This window comes from Labeo rohita, chromosome 21 (genome assembly GCF_022985175.1).
Source record: "Labeo rohita strain BAU-BD-2019 chromosome 21, IGBB_LRoh.1.0, whole genome shotgun sequence".
NCBI lineage: Eukaryota > Metazoa > Chordata > Actinopteri > Cypriniformes > Cyprinidae > Labeo > Labeo rohita.
Window position 1 is genome coordinate 7,034,899 of NC_066889.1, and position 19,651 is coordinate 7,054,549.

Here is a 19,651-nt window from a genome sequence, read left to right on the forward strand (position 1 = left end):
AATATGTCTCATATATGCTAATTTGCCAAACCACAATGCACTTATCATAGTGGATGTGAGAAGGCTGTGTACCAGAGCATTGACGGTACTGCTCACTTCATCTATGCAAACAGATTCACACAGCTCTTCTACGGTCGCTTAGCAACACATTGCTGGCAGACAGAAGACAGTGTACATTTCTGTCTTGCTTCTGTTGTGATATAACAGAATATATAAAAAACAGAGAGTAAAAGCAGATACAATCATTTTAAAAACCTATATTCTCCTAAAATAATCATCAAACCTTTCCCATAGAACTAAATTTACAGTATAAAAAATTGGGGGGACTGTAGTCCTTTTTTTAATGCTGTAGTGTAACCTAGCAGGATGTTTTTGAAATGACAATAAGGTGCAGTAAATATAATTGATTGTCTCTCTACAAAATTCTATTTTGGTCTGTGCAAAAATATGAATATATTTCACCTGAACTGATCCATTTGACCATTTAAGGTTAGTTCTTTTCTTTTTTACAAGGCATTATTTTTATTTCAAATAGAGAGAATGGTGTACTTTGGCCTTGAAATAGCACTCAAGGCAATCCTTGCTCCCACCTTTATTCTGTCATTTACGTCATAGGAAGTGCATGTTTCAATTTCCAACAATCGGCATGGCGCACTATTCATCTTTGTAGGGATGAAATTTGAAGAGTAATCAATATATTCTTCATTTAACTGCATTATGTAATTTAGGACAGGTTATAATGTAGCAGGGTACAATGCCTCGTACACCAAGTCTTTCTAACGTGGGTTGGGGGAAATATGATTCGTCTATGCTTTTGTTATTTTCGGGTGGTCTAGTAATGGCTGTGCAATTAAAAATAATGAACCAAAGACATCACTATGATGTAGTAAAAGCATTGTGCTGAATGTGTGCCCACATACGCCGCTAATTGCTTTTTCACATTCCCAAAATGAAGCTTATTTTAATCAAATGTCATTTGAAAGCATCCAGCGCATGCATGAAAGCAGAGTTTTCTGCCGGAAGGCTGACAAAGATGGCCATTAGATGGATTGAGGTAGAATCGTTTAAGGGCATGGAAACATACATAATAGAAATGATAGCAATAAAAGGAAAAAAATTAAATCAAGCATTTTCACAATGTAGCAATCACTACATTGATGACGAAAAACAGCCTAGCAAAAGGGATTCAGTTGGTCTAACTCTGAGAAGCACCAGTATATAAATGGAGTTTGTTGAACAAATGCCAGAAATCCCACATGTGGCTGCAACAACAGCGGGGAGTAACATGGGCAACATGGTGATGCATGACAATATTGACAAATCCCATCTGCAGGTCATTACAAACAAGGTCCTATCATCAATCTGACGAGTGCTTTAAGAGGATGGATTTCATATTCAAAAACAAAATCATTATTCATACAGAGATTGAGAATCTGTAAAAAAGAGAACAGTACTATTGACATGAAATAAAAGGCAGTTCCTCAGTGTACCCGCATGGCCCAATGAGTCAAGCTGTGAGAGAAACCACTTTTTTCCGATGGACATATTTCAAAAATTGCAGTTCTTCAAGCAACTTCCTTTTGAGGATTTGTGATTACTTTGAAGCTTTTCCACCCCCAAAGTTCAGACTACTTCTTGAGAAAAGAACTGGCAGAAAATCCAGAAATAGAGGCCAGGCATTGTTTCCCAGTTTATAAAACAACATTTTTTGTACAGCTGAGCAGCATTGTGTTAGCTACAGTATGGACCAACCACTGTCATTTCACCATGTCGCACTTCTGTAGTTTACCCAAAGACAGGGTTTGAAATGTCATTTGTATTATATCAGTGAGCCGCAGATGAGAAAGGAAGAAGAGAGGATGTGAGGGGTGAGGCGTTGGTGGGCTGCAGACAGCTCCCGGGAGCCATGGCAACAGCATTCACATAATAGCTGCTGCTCTGCATCAGGCGGAGATGCCACGGAGAGCAAGGAGGAGGACAAGAGAGAAAACCGAGTACGATGGATCTGCAAATGAACCCCTGAACAAAGCTGAATCATCCTGAACTAAATCTGCCCCCAAAAGACAGCGTTTGACATGCCTCCGGCAGACTCTTCAGACCACATATGACTCAGCATTGTGAGCGTTCATCTCAGAAAGTGGTCCGTAGATCTATTTTTGTGGCCTCATACTGCTGTGCTTCGACCCAAAAGGGGAAAGGCTGTGGGCAAACCATAGTGTTGATCCAGACCGCGAAGGCCCCGCAAGCCCAAGTCTGTGTGAGTCCGGCCCTCACGAGGCATGGTGGCGATGGCAGAGGCCTGAGGCTCGACCGGCAGGTTGTTGTGGTTAAGGTCCATGGTGGACAGGAGGTGCCCCAGTGAGTCCCAGCGCCTGGCCGAAGGTAGGCGTATGAGGGAGGAGTAGCCACGCTCTGGAAACACGGTCACTGGGGCCATCTTGCTGGTTTCGGACTCCTGGTGCTCCCTAGAGGACCTGGACGAAGGTTTAGTGTAAGTTCCTCCTCTGGGGTCTGCCAGAACTTCACTGTAAGGGGGTGGTGGGTCCTCCATCAATACGGCCTCTTCGTAGCAAGGAGGTTTTCCAAAGACATCTGTGTCTGCTGAGAAAAAAACAAACAGGAAATACACTGTAAGCTGTACCAAACATACAAGGTTTACAGTTATAAGAACTGTTGCCTCATGACCCCAAGATATTGTGTCCCTTTCATCACACAGATATCATTATACACATGCAATCACACAACTTATCAGATAAAAATCCTCTGCATGAAGTTATCAGAGGACATTAGACAACATAAATGAGGACTCTGTATATTTTATCAGGGGAGGGGAGAAGAACTGAAGCTTTTATCATTTCCTCCAAGGTCACCTCTCACTCCTAGATGAAAGCTGGGATAGATTTTCTCCTGTGGAGGAAAGTGATAAACCACCATATTGAGGTCAGAGATAAGAATGTGTTTGGCTGTGACTCTGCAGTGTTTTCCCTCCCTATCAGCTGTGCTTTTGCCAGAATGGAAGATGAAAGCCAACCGAAAAAAAAATCTTTTGAGTCCTAGAGGCTAACAGTGCCATGTGGAATTACTTAGCTTACAGCCGCTTCTTAATTATCATGTGTTCTGATATAGGAAACCTGTTCTGATATACATTTCTAGCAAATGGAGGTGGAGCTTCTTCTTTTTTGGCCTCTTTCCTTTTTTTTAACAGACAGGACAGTAGAGATTGACAGGAAAGCATAGGGTGGAGAGTTGGGAACAGGATTGGCAAAGGATCACAAGTCAGGACTTAAACTCGGGTCCTGACTATGTTAGTGCACTAACCGCTAGGCTTCTTAAACTGCGCTGCAAACCCAACTTGCAGGGAAAACCAAATTTTGACATTTTCTTAAGACTATGTGAATGGTGCTTACCCATGCAAAACTATTCCAAAATGTGCAAAAAGGTTTTGAGTGGCTGTTAGCAGGAGACTAAAGCAAGGGGATTGATAGGGTGTTCTAAATAGATAGCATTGCTATGCTATTAGTAGGGCATTTTAGGGGGTGTCCAGGAACTTGGGAGGGAACCACTGGTCTAAGGTGTTGCTAAAGGGTTTGCTGGGTTGTCAAAAGAGCCTAAAGGGTAGTGTACATTTTTGCCCAGATTTGGAGTTTGGACACAAAAAAAGTCAAAGTCAGTCTGCAGACTTTTGTTATTTGAGTCAATCTGATTGCACTAGAAATTGTGTATTACGGGCACAGACTCTGATTTTCTTTAGCTTCAGACTATGATTCCTTGAAGTCAGAGAATATCAAACATGTTTGATATTTTGAGCTAATTTTAGAAAACACATTGTTTTCATTTGTCATGTGTCTCCTAGCAACAAGGCACATTTCTGTGTAAGTCTGTTGTGTTCAGTATGACTTGAAAGTCTGGTAGTGTCTGTGATCTTCAGTTCTTTAGTGTATGATTCCCCATTTTTTTTAGTAGCCAAGTCATCAAGGGTTTGATGCCTAGTTTTTAGAATATGTTCAGATTTTAAGAGTTGTGTAGTGCATTCTAGTCATTTTAGCCTTAAAAATATTCTGATTCCTAGATATGGCCATCCATACATTCTTCAAAATGCTTGTACCATGTAGGGCCGGGGGTTGCTATAGTCAGGCCAGGCGAAAAAAATCTGAGCGTTGCAATATGAAATAACATTCATAGCACAAACAGTGGAGAATGAGTTACGTTTGTCTTGGCAAGCACTACTAACTAAACAATTAATATAGGTCAGTTCCAGACACCCCTATTGCATTCAGACCTGCTTATAACATCAGCAAAAAAAGCATTTTTCTTTAATTCTCAAAGACAGTGTTACAACAGAGAGGTCCTTTCCAGCGACAGTCCTGATGGTGATATATATACATCATTAAAGGGATAGTTCACCCAAAAATAAACATTAGCCCTTTATTTACTCACCCTCTAGGCATCCTAGGTGTACATGACTTCCTTCTTTTAGACAAATCCTTCAACAGTGCCTTCAATAGTGAATCGATTCATTTTGTAAGAAAAATATCCGTATTTAAAACATAAGAATCACTTTTATCTCACTTGCACCAACTGGTCGTTTTAAATATGGATATTTTTCTTACGAAAATGCTTCAATTTGCTACAGGAACCCTTTATTCACCTCCCAACTTTTTATTATGGATGGATGCACTTGGACTTGTTTCGGACTGATGAAGAGAAACACAAGTCTCGTCTATGCCATCCTAAAGCTTGGAAGTGCCAGGATAATTTTTTATATAACTTAGATTGGATTCGCCTGAAAGAACAAAGTCATATACACCTAGGATGCCTGGAGGGTGAGTATATCATGGGCTAATTTTCATTTTGGGGTGAACTATCCCTTTAAATACATTCTTTGAGGAAAATTCACTTATGATAGACAGTGGTTTGAGGGTATAATATTATGCTTAGCAGTGCTGGGGGTAATACATTGCAAGTAACGCGAGTTACATAATAATTACTTTTTGTGTAGTAAACATTACTTTTTTAAAGTAACTAATAAAGTAACGCATTACTTTTGAATTTCTAAGAAAATATCTGAGTTACTTTTTTACTTTTTACTTTTTTAACGCCAGTTACTTTTTTCCCCATTTATTGATTGACAAGTCTCCTGTCGGGAAATTGGGAGTAAACATGATGTTACTGTATTCTAGACTAAATGTGAACATGCATTAATTCATCTCACTCACAAAAAAACAGATTCAGTATTTATTATTCCTCAAAATGAATAAAAACAGTGAAATGCAAACTCAGAATATGACGCAACCCTGCAATAATTTAATATGTGAAATAAAACAAATATCCTTTACGTATTTAATCACATTTTATTAAAAAGTAATAAAAAAAAATAATATTATTTTATTAACGCATTACTTTCCATAAAAAGTAACTAAGTAATGTAATTAATTACTTTTTCAGGGAGTAACGCAAAATTGTAATGCATTACTTTTAAAAGCAACTTTCCCCAACACTGATGCCTAGTATAATAGTGTATTAAAAATCATTGCAAATTCTTTAAATTATATCAAATACAATGTTCTCATATGGTGCCCAAGGCGTCACGGGGGACATAATGAGCCTGTTGTTGTAAAGTGATACAAAGTCACAATTCTTTCTGACTCTTTTGTGAGCTGACTTATTACTCAGACCTTGTTTTAATGTGTGGTCATCCATCCTGTGTTTTGGCACAGGTTTAAGGGACATTCTTCACCCATGCCCAGGGATCCACCAACTCTGGCAGTCTGCCTGTCTGCCAAAGCACATGATTAGCCCGGCTCTAAATGCTGCTAGCTCAATGCTGTACTCGTCTGCCTACACAACACCCACACAAGACTCACTGTTACCATGTTATACATGAAAGAATGCAGCTCAGCCTACCCTCACTGTGTGAGGTGTTTTGAGTGGTAAAGCTCAAGATGGACGATCGTTGTTCCTTGAAATACAACATGCTTCATGTATTATTAAAGGTAATAAAGGTATAGCATCCTCCAATTGGTTATTGGATTAGAACTATATGCTATATAAAAGATGCTAATTCTAAATTGAATCAGAAAGTTCACCAAGTTCATTTTGAGAAGTTGTAAAGGTTGTGAAAGCATTTTGTACTTTGAATGCTTAAAGATATAGCCTATATGTGACCCTGGACCACAAAACCAGTCTTACGTAGCACAGGTATATTTGTGGCAATAGCCAAAAATACACTGTATGGGTCAAAATTCTCTTTCATGCCAAAAATCATTAGGATATTAAGTAAAGATCATGTTCCATTAAGATATTTTGTAAATTTCCTACCGTAAATATATCAAAATTAAATTTTTTTATTAGTAATATGCATTGCTAAGAACTTAATTTGTACAATTTAAAGGCGATTTTCTCAATATTTAAATTTTTTGTACCCTCAGATTCCAGATTTTCAAATAGCTGTATCTTGGCCAAATATACATCAATGGAAAACTTATGTATTCAGCTTTCATATGACATAAATCTCAGTTTCAAAAACTTGACTCTTATGACTGCTTTTGTGGTCCTGGGTCACATATAGCATTAAGGTTAAAGTGAACATCTATAGGAATTTTAATCAAGTTATGTCTGATTAGTAAGAGACATACAGCACTAAGTCAGAACAGGCTGAAGGACTATGCCGAGTTTACTGGATGTAGCTTAAAATCTTTATGAGGGGTAAGAGTTAAATAGTTGAAAAGTGTTTTAAAAAAACTGTAACCTTTGTAAATTTAAAGTCAACATGATTACAAATATATTTTCACAGATTCATAACTAAGAGACATTATACACTAGAAGGAAAGAATGTAAGAACAAAATGAAAATTTGTCAAGGACACATTAAAGTCCTAGTGAAAAGGTACTGTATTTACTACCTAGGAGTTGGAGAAGGACATATCAAAACATTTGTCATATCAAAGGTCTAGTCCTATTTTGAGTTTTAAATCCAGCCTAATAGGTCTAAAAGCTAAAAACCACAAACCTCAAATGCTAATTTCATGGATTTTTTAGGGCATGGCTCATTGAAAATGGTCTTTTGAACCACATCTTCTCGAAATGTGGTTGGACGAATGTAATTCTTATTATAATAGTCCCCATATCTCTGACTGCAGATAAAAATGCATTGGATGATTGAGCTTGTTTAAACATCCTACCTTCAGGGACAGTCCAGTTTGCCTGAGGGAGAGTGTGTGTTACAGGCAGCTGTGGAGACATCATTTGAATAGGTGGGCAGAACTGAGGGGGCTCCCTGGGAGGATATCCCCCTCCAGTGCACTCCAGAGACTCCATCTCCAGCGCCCGCATGCACTGTTCCCTCAGCCTCTCTTCACGCCGGCGCTTCAGCTTGCGCTGGGCAAAGCTGCAAAAGCAGCAAAGCATGACAATGAGAGCCCAGATCAGCCAGAAGCCGGCAAAGCACGCCAAAAACGTATAGGTGCCCTGCGACATCAACATGATTATCACCTTGATAAGGTTTGGGCCCTCCAGGATCCAGTGGGAAGATTTCAAGTGTTAAGGAGACCTTTGATTACGTCGTAGAGTTCACTCACAAAGTCTCATAGCTACCATATTTCTACGAATCCGCTGAGCTCATTTTCCCAAAGTTTACCAACTGAAAGGTTTCCCACTGACCGGAGGTCAGATTTCACTTGATTTGTGTTCCATGAAAATGCAAGATGCAACAGTGAAATAGAAGAGGCACTTTCCAAAGATCTGTCAGGGCCTCTTTTGCAAGAAGAACTGAATATCTGCAGATGCTCTTTTCCTGACAGCTGGTGCAATGAGGGAATGCTAAAGTCTCACAGTGCCTGGGTCTCCTCCTGTGTTGTGATCCTCCGCTGAGCAGATCAGGGCTCTTCAGATCTCCAGAGGACATCAGCAGTCACGCTGCTCAACAAAGGGAAAGAACATAGAAGGGGGCAACCGTCATAAGTTATGAACTTGTCATATTTTCAAAACACAGCCCTTTAATATTTCACACACAATGACCCATTTCATAATTAACCTCAGCTGTTCAAGCACAACTCACACAATGACTTTAGGGGGTAAGTATCAATTTCGTACATTGACAGAGCGGGAGTAGACATAGTTTTCCAGAAAGATTGTGAGGAAATGGTGTCAACAGCATGAATTTTCATTTAGTAATGCCTTCTGAGACACTTGAACATTAATGACAGCTTTCAACATAGCACCTCTTCATCTGTTAATGATAGTTCTCGACTGCCGACAAAGAAATATGCCATTTTATCAATAAGACAACTTAGATAACCAGCTCTGACCTTGTCAAATGATCTAACAAAGCCTCTTTCCCACACACATTCACATCAATACCCAAATTAGATCTTGGTGCCCTTGAAGAAATAGATTGGCATTTTCGTTTTGGTGTTCCTACTGCATGTGGCCATCCATTTCCAATTGCTTCAATACACTGCCTTAAAAAAATGGATTCAATTATGTCATCTTTGGAGGACATAGCCTATAGATTAACTGAAAGAACTGGCAGAGCTGCTTTACACCGGAGACAAGTATTGGTCGATAAATAAAGGTTGATTCTTAAAACTGTTCCTGATCAAGTGGTTATATTTTTGACTGTCGGTTTTGTTTAACATAACTACCTACTTCGATAGTCATTCAGTTCAGAGGAATGGTCAGAAAACTGGCTTTTCTTACATGAAGGAGGATGCTGTCATCACCTCTTACTTAACTGAAGAAGAAATGTGACTTTGCCTAACCTCAGTAATGTCCCCCATAATCACAATGTCATTGATATAGCACATAATGCATTGCATAATATTGCATGCTTCTTTTAAAATAAATAAAAAAAACATATATTTGTATAATGTCTTATGATGCAACCAAAGACAATTCACAAAAAATAAATAAATAAATAAATAAATAAACACATAAACAAACAAACAAATAAATAAACAAGAGGACTAATTTGTACATATATTTAACTACAGCACTGAATCATGAACATACAGCATGAACAAATCCATAAATAAAAATTCCAATGATGCCAGTCGTTTAATACACATGGAGCTAGCTGTAATGACGTGCAGTCTCTCAGGTGGGTGATATTTGTGGAAAGATGTGCGCAATTGGTATCGACACATAAAGACAATATTACATATATATATTCGAATATTAAACAAAAACATTCAAGGACATAAAATGTTAACTTATAAACGTCTGCATCACCGTAGAGCTCTCATTAGTCGTATACAACACTTATTTTTCATAATACCTTTAACCACCTATAATATAGCCTACATGTTCGTACTTTTAAACGAATACATATTCCTTTAAGCTTGTACTTACATGATAAGGGTCTTCCAGTCACGATGAGTTTCATTTTCAGACGGGAGACACCGTTTCATTAGACTGGACGTGACTCAATCCAAATAAAGTTGCGATAGTTGTCAGTGGCACAGAATGTTAACAGCAGACTTGTTTGTAGAGGAGTGCGTTCTTTCGAGTCTTCACTAATGTTTACCTGGATAAACAGAAAGCGTTTCGTGTTCCGCGTCATTCCTCGAGGTCGTGATGCGCTCGGTGGTTAATGGACACCTGTAATTGACGCGCGCGCGTCATGAAACACCCACATTGGCACTCCGTGCGCGATGCGCAGCTGCTGTCACGAGGACTCTGTGTATCAAATTGAGAATAACGGTTCTCCAAACAAACTGACATGATCGCTCCTCCTTTTTAACTGTTTGTAGAACAAAGCGATTGAAGTGGCACGATTTTTATCTGAATAGGCGTGCTTGTTGAGTGCTTAATGAGAACAGTAATCTCTTCGGCTGCTGTTGATGTGACTAGGTGTATTATTTTTGCACATTAATTTTCACATAAAATGGACCGTTGACCTTTAAAATAGCCTACATTAAAGACTCTGTCCGGACATGTATATTTCAGCAGCCAAAAACTTGAACTTAGAATAGAATAGGATTGCACAAGAACATTTTTTGCATAGGAAAGAACATGGTCAAGAGCATCATGTATTGGAAAGAACATTCTCAAGAGCATCCTGCATAATAGAGAACATTCTCAAGAACATTTTGCATGGGAGAGAACACATTCAAGAGCATTCTTTTTAGAGCATCATGCATAAGAGAGGAAATGCTCAAGAACATTTTACCAGGAGAGCATGTTTCAAGAACATTTTGAATAGCAAAGAACATGTTTAAGAACATTTTGCATGTGATAAAACATGCATAAGAAAATTTTGCATAGAAAAGAACAAATTGAATAGCATAGAAAATGCTCAAGAACATTTTGCATAGGAAAAAAAAATATGCTTGAGAGTATTTTTTTTATTCCAGGGTCACCATAGCCATCCAGATCCAGTCTGTATCCAGATCAGATGGTCACTGCAGTCAACCAGTTCCAGTCCGTTTCCAGCCCAGATGGTGGATCAGCACCTAGAGATGACCTCTATAGCCCTGAATATCAGCGGAGACCACGTCAACTATATGATCCCTAGAGACAGATCTCAAGCAAAAAACAACAACAACAACAAAAAAACATTTTAGGATTTCTTACCATATAGTGGACTTCTATGGTGCCCGTGAGTTTGAACTTTCTAAATGCAGTTTTAAATCCAGCTTTAAGGGGCTCTAAACAATATCAGCTGAGGAAGAAGGGTCTTATCTAGCAAAACGATCAGTTATTGTCTAAAAAAAAAATACAGTTTATATACTTTTTAACCTCAAATGCTTATCTTGTCTAGCTCTGCGTGAACTCTGTGCATTCTGGTTCAAGACAATCAGGGTAGGTCGAAAAACTCCCATTTCATTTTCTTCTCCAATTTCAAAATCATCCTACATGCTCAAGAACATTCTATACAATAAAGAATATGCATTAGAACATTCTTTATAGGAAAGAACATACCGTTCTTTATAGAAAAGAACATGCTCAAGAACATTTTGCATAAAAAAGCAAAAGCATGCTAAAGAACATTCTTTATAGGAGAGAATATGCTCACAAATATTTTGCATAGGAAAGAACATGCTCGAGAGTATTCCGTATAGAAAAGAACATGCTCAGGAGAAAATAGGAGAGAACATGCTCAAGGACATTTTGCATAGAGCATACTGTTTGTGTAAAAACATTTTGTATGGGATAGAATCATGCTCAAAACATTCTGTATACATTTTGGAATTTGGATCTTATCTGATCCATCCATTTCAGGTCTTGGAGTTTCTACTAATGAGCCAATAAATATATTCAGCTGTGTTTGATTAGAAAGAGTTTGGATGTATAGTGAACAGGGTTGGGAAACACTGCTGTACAGAATGCAAAAACAGCCTTTATTTCTTTAGTATTTTTCCCACTGGGATTTTAAAAAGCTCAGAGGTGAATCACAATGCTACAAACCTTTTTTTGATTTAAAAAATAGGCACGAGACTATGTTCATCTTTAATGAAAAATGAACTACATTTTGTGTGAGTTGTGTCTCAGACAGTGCTTCAGCTCTCTGAAATTTTGCAACTTACTGCACTTGAACGAAAAATTACACAAAAAATGCTCTCCGTACCCAACCCCCCATACGGTAATTGCGTCACTGGTCACAAACACACACACACAAAACTAAATTCCTGCTGACAGGCAGTGGACACGCCATTAGTACCGTGCACAAAAATACTGTTTAATTGGCTGTGTTATTTGCCTGTTTGTGTTTAATTTTAGATTTAGTCTCTCTACACACACTTCTTATTTTATTTAAATAATTCTGGCATGCTGTGGACACCATCAGTGCCTGTTCATTTTTGAAATTCTTGGGCAAAACCTCCTTGAAGCTTTCTTTGTTTTCATTCTCTCCTTGCTGGCCCAGTGGATGAATAAAAGACATCAGAGAGTCTGATTTTGCCTTTTATTTTCCAGCAAAGAATGGACACATTATATTGAAATACATGAACAGCATAATTTAATGCATGTTATGGCCATCTATCTATCATTCATCACATACACCTACATTCTGTGTAAGGCAGTTTAGAGACATCATTCTTGAGCTATTATGAGAGCGGTTTCTTTAGAGAGCAGAAACATGGGAACATTTCCATATCTTAACAGTTAATCCTATACATCTTATCTGTTCTGTCCTTGGGTCCCAACCTTGTGTTTACATATTTTAAAGCAGTATTTTATGCACTAGTAGCCAAGTCATGAGTTGTATTCCATTTAACCGTAAGTGCCCTGTGAAGTGGACTTCACAGGATATTCTGCTGTCTTAAGTGAGATGTCAGTCTGAAGGTAGCAAACATGTTCAGTTTGAAGGGCACTGCAAATGGCATACAGGGAATATTGAAACATCAATACATGCATACATACATCAATACAGAGGGAAATGCATAAGATATTTCACATAAAGGACTGTTACATATAGTACACAAGAGAAAATAATTGTCGAATTTATAAAAATGACCCTGTTCAAAAGTTTACATAGACTTGATTCTTAATACTGTGTTGTTACCTGAATGATCCACAGCTGTTTTTTTTTTTTTGTTTAGTGATAGTTGTTCATGAGTCCCTTGTTTGTCCTGAACAGTTAAACTGTCCACTGTTCTTAAGAAAAATCCTTCAGGTTCCACAAATTCTTTGGTTTTTTAGAATTTTTGTGTATTTGAAACCTTTCCAACAATGACTATATGATTTTGAGATCCATCTTTTCACACTGATGACAACGTAGGGTTCAAACACTCAAACACTCATTGATGCTCCAGAAGGAAAAATTATACATTAAGAGCCAGGGATGTAAGCTTTTGAGCAGAATGAAGATGTGTACATTTTTCTTATTTTGCCTAAATATCATATTTTTTTTCGTTTCACCCTTCAGAAGCTACAGAAGATACTTACATGTTTCCCAGAAGACAAAATCAGTTAAATTTACCCTGATCTTCAAATTCAAAAAGTTTTCACCCCCTGGCTCTTAATGCATTGTGTTTCCTTCTGGAGCATCAGTGAGGTGAATCTTCTGTAATAGTTGCATATGAGTCCCTCAGCTGTCCTCAGTATGAAAAGATGGATCTCAAAAACATACAGTCATTGTTGGAAAGGGTTCAAACACACAAATATGCTGAAAAACCAAAGAATTTGTGGGACCTGAAGGATTTTTCTGAAGAACAATGGACAGTTTAACTGTTCAGGACAAACAAGGGACTCATGAACAACTATCACTAAAAAGAAACAAACTAAACTAAACTAAACAAAAAAAAAAAAAAAAAAAAAAAAACAGCTGTCGATCATTCAGGTAAAAACACAGTATTAAGAATCAAGTGTATGTAAACTTTTGAACAGGGTAATTTTTAATACATTCAGCTATTATTTTCTCTTGTGGCCTATATGTGAATGTCTTTTATGTGAATTATCCTATTCAGGTCAGTACTAAATAAAAAATAACATGCATTTTGTATGAACCCTCTTATTTTGGTAAAATAACATTTTGCAGATTCTGCAAGGTGTATGTAAACTTCTGACCTCAACTGTACATGTGTATTACACAAATGTATAGTATTGTGTGTATTTTCAGAAGAATATAAATATTTAATCATAGTTTAATCACAATACCACATTGTATGTCATCTGAACTGTTGTTTCTTTTCTTTTTTATGACCATTTTACATTTTTTAAATTATGATACAACTGTAAATGTTATATAATCTATAGAATGAATTCTTAGCGTAATACTTGCTGGTTAGCCTGCTAGTTTTTTTCTATACCCTAAGAAAATGTTAAATGATATATTTTTATGCATAATTCATCTTGCATTAAACACAGCTAACCCCTTGGATCCTAGATGGACTCAACTTGATGTGTGGACAAAACTGTACCATTAAATTAAACTTTGAAAATAAGGACTGTTTCCAAACAGGTTTTCTAAAGACTAAGGTTGCCAGGACTACAGTAAAATATCTAGAGAGAGAATGAGAGAGAGAGAGAGAGATGAATATGCATATAAAGGAAACTTGTATATTGCATAGTGGTGCAGGTTACATTTACCACATATTATTTACTCACCAGGGCTTGAAGTTTGAGTCATTTTCCTGCATTATCCCACAGCAGAAAGGCAATGTCGTTCATTTTGAATGGGGGTAAGTGACTCAGGAAAAAAAGGACACCATGATTTCGAAGGAGGCGAAAGGTCACTCTGTGTGTGATTGGCTGACCTCCTTTTGCCTCATGTGGTGTGCCCTCAATGACAGGAATTGACCCACAGACGCTCTATGTGACGGATTCCATGGCAGCAGACTTAGAGTGTGACACAATTCACCCTTACTCACAGTACAGATACAATCAGTGACACATTGACTCATACGCTTGAGACAACGAGAGTCATTGTCCGATGAGTAATAGCAAAAATTTCATCGTCACAAAGGCCTGCTTGCATTATTCTCTCTCTCTGCTTTGGCAATATTCACAGAAATTTCTGCATGAGTGTCGTCTTGAGATTAGAATGAAAAGTAAGCCTGCCACAGATATTACAGGAGCGTGACTTCACGCTGATTTAGACAGCGTGGCTTAACCTTTATTTCTTTGCAAGACAAAATGGTTTCATTATCCAAGAAGCGCATTATTAACTTGTTGAGAAAAACTTTGTTAATGATCGTTAAGAATTGTAGAGAGTTTCAAACATTGTCCATTAGTAGATGGGTTATTTGTTGGTCTATAATTTACAAAGGTGACAATGTCTAACACAGTTTCCTCTAGTTCTTTATTAATGTGACCTATAATGTAAGCTGAGTAATAAAAAGGATCTTATTTTCCATGGATTATTTATAAATTTTCAGCATTTGTAATGTAACATATCACACCAGAAAAAAAGTATTAATAAATAAATACATATTTTTATTCTATTCTATTATAAAAAAAATAGAAATAATGATAATGGAAAATAGTATGATACAATACCAAAATAAAACAGAAAACACAAGCAAAAGCTATTACTCCAGTCTTTTGCTTAATATTTTTGTGGAAACTGTGTTTTTTCAGATTTCTTTGATTAATAGAAAATTTATAATTTATTGGAAATAGAAATAGAAATAGAAATAGAAACATAAATGTCTTTAATGTCACTTTTGATCAATTTAATGCATCATTTTTGAGTAAAAGCAAAAAATAATACACACATAAAATTATGTATTAATATAGATTTTTCTCTTTTTTAAAAGGGGTTTTACCTGTATTTTGACATTTTCAATGCACTGGGTTGTTTTAGGGTTAATATAAATATATGTATAATAGATAATCTTCTAGCAGCAAATGACTAGTACATTTTCAGTTTTCACAGTGTACATACATACTGTATACTGTGCATACAAGGATCTTTTTAAAGGCGAATATATTATATTTTTCCGTTTGGGACACACTGGTGGTGTAAAAAAAAATCTGGAATATATTTGCTTTACCTGATAATTCAGCATATTGTCTGAAAGTGCATTTTTGCACTCCTCAATCCAAGATCACTTGCAGATACTGATAGTCTTGAGCTGTTCACTGTTCACTTTAGTTCATGCCTACAGGACTTTGACTTTGTGTTACAAAACACAGGTTTTCCTCTGTTTCAGCCATTCAGTTGCAGACTTGTGTTCAGGGTCTTTGTTGTTCAAGACGGCCCACTTTCTTTTAAGCTTCATCTTACAGATGGATACCCTAATACTCTTCAAGAACAATCTACAATTCCCTAGTGACTACAAACTGACCAGTTTCTTTTTAAAGGTGATGTTTAATTTGTCTCATCTATTTAAAGTACATTTTTCCAGATGTCATGAAGAACATAGCCCAGGATGGCAGAAAATCTATTTTTACCAGAAAGATCTCACAACTATGTATTTATTTATTTATTTAATTTGCTGTACTTTATGAAACTGATTATCATAAGGTCATAATGTTCTCTGAACATAGATTCTTTGAAAACTCTGTATCATCATGTTTAATGAAGCCACAATAAAGTTTCCTGCGCTTTTTGTTTTGTCTGACCTTTATATGTTTTAGAATCGTGCTCACATTTAAAGACAAACTAATCACAACATGACTCTTGGAAAAGATCTGCTTCATTTACATCATTATCATATTAAATGAATATCAATTTATGAAGCTGTTTGGATTATATGGTAAAGCTGACACAAAGATTTTTTTACCCCATCAAGGGTTACACTTTATTTAAAGGTGATGTTGTTACATTGAAATTACACAAATAAGTACCTAGATAGCACACGTATGTCTGCAAGATGTCCGTTAAAGATCACTTGATCTGGAAATCATCTGCTGTGTACAAATATCTGACTGACATCTTTAAGATGTCAGTTTTACATACATTCTAAATCATGAACATCTTAAAGACATCTAATAGACGTCTATTTGACAGCTGATAGGAAACATCCTATAGACGTATTGCAGATGAGCAAACACTCTAATATGTCTTGCAGATGTAAATGCAGACATCAGATAGATGTCTCCGTGATGTATGTGTGCTATCAGGGTACTGAGTAAAATTAATTACCTAAATAAAGTTAGGGTTAGAGTTTGTTTAGGGCTAGTTACTTGTAATTATGCAGAATTCAATGTTATTACTGTAGTAATTTATTATGTACTGTTATTTACTGTAGTTATTACGTCTTCTGTGCAAATATGACAATTACGCTAATGTTCCTCAAGCTGTCACATATCATATTATGTAACAAAAACATGGCCTAATTAATCTCTATTCTGTATTTTTTTCAAGATTTTTTTTTTTTTTTTCAAAATTTCAATATATAGAGAGACAATTAGCCTATGACTTTAGCTTGCTAATGCGTAATTCATGTATCAGACACTTTTATTCAAGGCAACTTACAAATAAGTACCACAAGAAATTTATCACAAGAAAGCCATTTAGCATGATAGCTTAGCTACCATTGCTACCAAAAAAAAACCCCTGGAAATTCAATTTTGTAAATCCAGAAGATAATACTGTGGTAATAGTTTACTGGAACAGGCATTAACAGGTTGCTTCTTGGAGTCCAAGTGACAAGATTTCATGGAAAAATTCCAAGTGCTATAAGAATCCATTCCTAACATTATTAGACCCATAAACATGTAGTTAACAGCTCAGATGGTTTTTCAATAGCTGTCCCTCAGAACTTCATGTTCACATGAACAACCTTGGTTAGGTACCACAGAAATGCTTTTCAAACCTCTCATTGTCAATAATCCCCCCTCTCTCCCCGTTCTCGCTAAAGGCCCTTGAGCCAGATGCCTTGTCTACACCTCACAGACGGTGTGTGATGGGCTCAGTTTCACTCTTCTCCAAATGTTAAAAAATCCAGAAGAGTCTATTTGCGGCATTATTTATTTCTTTTAAATCCCTCTTAAAGATCGTTGCCCAGCAACAGAGGGAAGGAATGGAGAGGAGAGCGAGGTGCAAGAGAACATGGACGTGCATGGACTGTTTGCAGCGACGAGCAGCCTGATGGACGAGTCAGCCCTGCAGAACAGGAGATGTTCTAGCAGAAAATGGCACTCACGATTTGATCTGTGCGTAATGAGGTTGAACTGAGACTAGCGTGTTGCATAATAAAAGTGACATTACCTTTCATTAGGATTGGATATCAAGGTATTGAGTGATCAGATGAAGCCCATCTGCTGTTTATCTGCCCATCTGACGTAAAAAAAGAAGGGTATCAAAAATTTAGTGACACTATTACTGTCAGGCACTAGTGTTCAGTAGCAGCCCACTAAAGAGTCCAGTTCAGTTCTGTCTGTCTGTTACTTTCATTTTCGAGTATAGTGAGGATAATTTATCTAAAATGAAAATTCTTCATCATTTACTCATCTTCATAGTTCTAAACCTGTATGTGTTTTATTCTTCTGTGGAACACAAAAGGAGATATTTTGAGGAATGCTGGTAATCAGACTGTTTGGGTGACCATTGACTTCCAATGCACCAAAAACCTGTGACGTTTCTCAGAATATCTTCATTTAAGTTTATACAACATAGAAAGTCATATAGGTTTGGAATGACAACAAGGTGAGTAAATGATGACATGCGTTTAATGATAAATGATGATAACTTTTGTTTGTTTTGTTTCCTCTACAGAAAATAGTTCCAAACAAATTGAAAACAGAACTGTGCAAGAACTGAACAATTCATTGAAATGACTCACCCATCAAGCCCTTCTGGTGTATTGATGTAACCTGCAGAAATTGTCACTGAAAAATACCCAGACTGACAGTCTGTCTCAAACACAGACAGCAGAGTGATATAAGCAGTGCAAATCTCAGTGCTCTTGGAATGCTGCTCAGAACCGGAACTTAAAGGTCAGAACGGAACCTAAAGCCCTAAGTAAACTTTAGTTTAGATGTGAACGTTGAGTGTACCAAAGACTTTTGAAATACCAAGATGGTGCAATCATACTATCAAAGGCAGAAAGTGCAATGTGCAATATGGCGGAATAAGTCTTGTTTTCTAAATTAAAGATCCAATGGCTAATTGGTAAAATCAGTGAATCACTGCAGCTGACAGTGGAATCTCCCAGGAATCTGGCCCAGCTTGAAATGTAAGTTTTTTTGAACTATTTGATAATAAAACATTAATGAGGCAGTTCATGTCACATTTTCTCATTTGAATATGTAATGTAAATGTGAGTGTGGCAAGCAGTTTTTGAGATTTCTGGATTTTTGTACAGTATTCAAGCAGATAGGATTTGGTTCTTAAAGGAGAAGTGCACTTCTAGAACAAAAAATTACAATTAATTTACTTACCCCCTTGTCATCCAAGATGTTCATGTCTTTCTTTCTTCATTTGTAAGGAAATTATGTTTTTTGAGGAAAACGTTTCAGGATTTCTCTCAGTTTAAATGCGGCTTTGAAGGACTCTAAACGATCCCAGCCAAGGAAGAAGGGTCTTATCTAACGAAATGATCAGTTAATTTCTAAAAAAAAATGTATAATTTATATGCTTTTTAACCTCAAATGCTCATCTTGTCCTGCTCTGCGTATTCCGGTTCATGACAGTTAGGGTAGGTCGAAAAAGGGTGTTCGATCTTCTTTGCACGTTTACTTTGTAAACACTGGGTCGGTACTTCTGCAGTGATGTAGGAAGATTTTGAAGTTTGAGGACCAGAATGAACCGGAATGCACAGAGTACACGCAGAGCTAGACAAGATGAGCATTTGAGGTTAAAAAGTAATATAATATATAAATTGTCAAGTTTTTTAGAAAATAACCAATCGTTTTGTTAGATAAGACCCTTCTTCCTTGGCTGGGATCTTTCAGAGCCCTTTGAAGTTGCATTTTAACTGCATTTTGCAAGTTCTCACGGGCACCATAGAAGTCCACTATATAGTGAGAAATCCTTAAATGTTTTCCTCAAAAAACATATATTTTTTTTACGACTGAAGAAATAAAGACATGAACATCTTGGATGACAAGAGGGTGAGTAGAGTATCTATAATTTTTTGTTCTGGAAGAGAACTTCTGAAATTGTTACCCGGAGACATCGCAAATAGGGCCGCTAAGTTAACAGACTTTCCTTGAAAAGGACTTTGATATGTACACATATGTGACCCTAGAGCACAATATCAGTCATAAGGTCCAGTTTATTGAAATTTATACATTATCTGAAAGCTGAACAAATAAGACAATAT

General features: G+C 36.9%; 1 protein-coding gene across 2 annotated transcripts; it reads right to left on the reverse strand.

The window, feature by feature from the left end:
* Positions 1-1,049: 1,049 nt before the first annotated feature.
* LOC127152004 (proline-rich protein 7) lies at positions 1,050-9,673 on the reverse strand. Of its 2 annotated transcripts, none has more exons than XM_051092390.1 (3): positions 9,348-9,673; positions 7,181-7,913; positions 1,050-2,598 (listed from the first exon to the last, which is right to left on the reverse strand). In XM_051092390.1, the coding sequence occupies exons 2-3, from the start codon at positions 7,479-7,481 to the stop codon at positions 2,165-2,167; spliced, it is 735 nt and encodes a 244-aa protein (XP_050948347.1). In that variant the 5' UTR covers positions 7,482-7,913; positions 9,348-9,673; the 3' UTR covers positions 1,050-2,164. The 2 variants fall into 2 exon arrangements, with proteins under 2 accessions (XP_050948347.1, XP_050948346.1); XM_051092389.1 differs by having other exon boundaries at positions 1,050-2,601.
* Between the last annotated feature and the right edge of the window lie 9,978 nt (positions 9,674-19,651).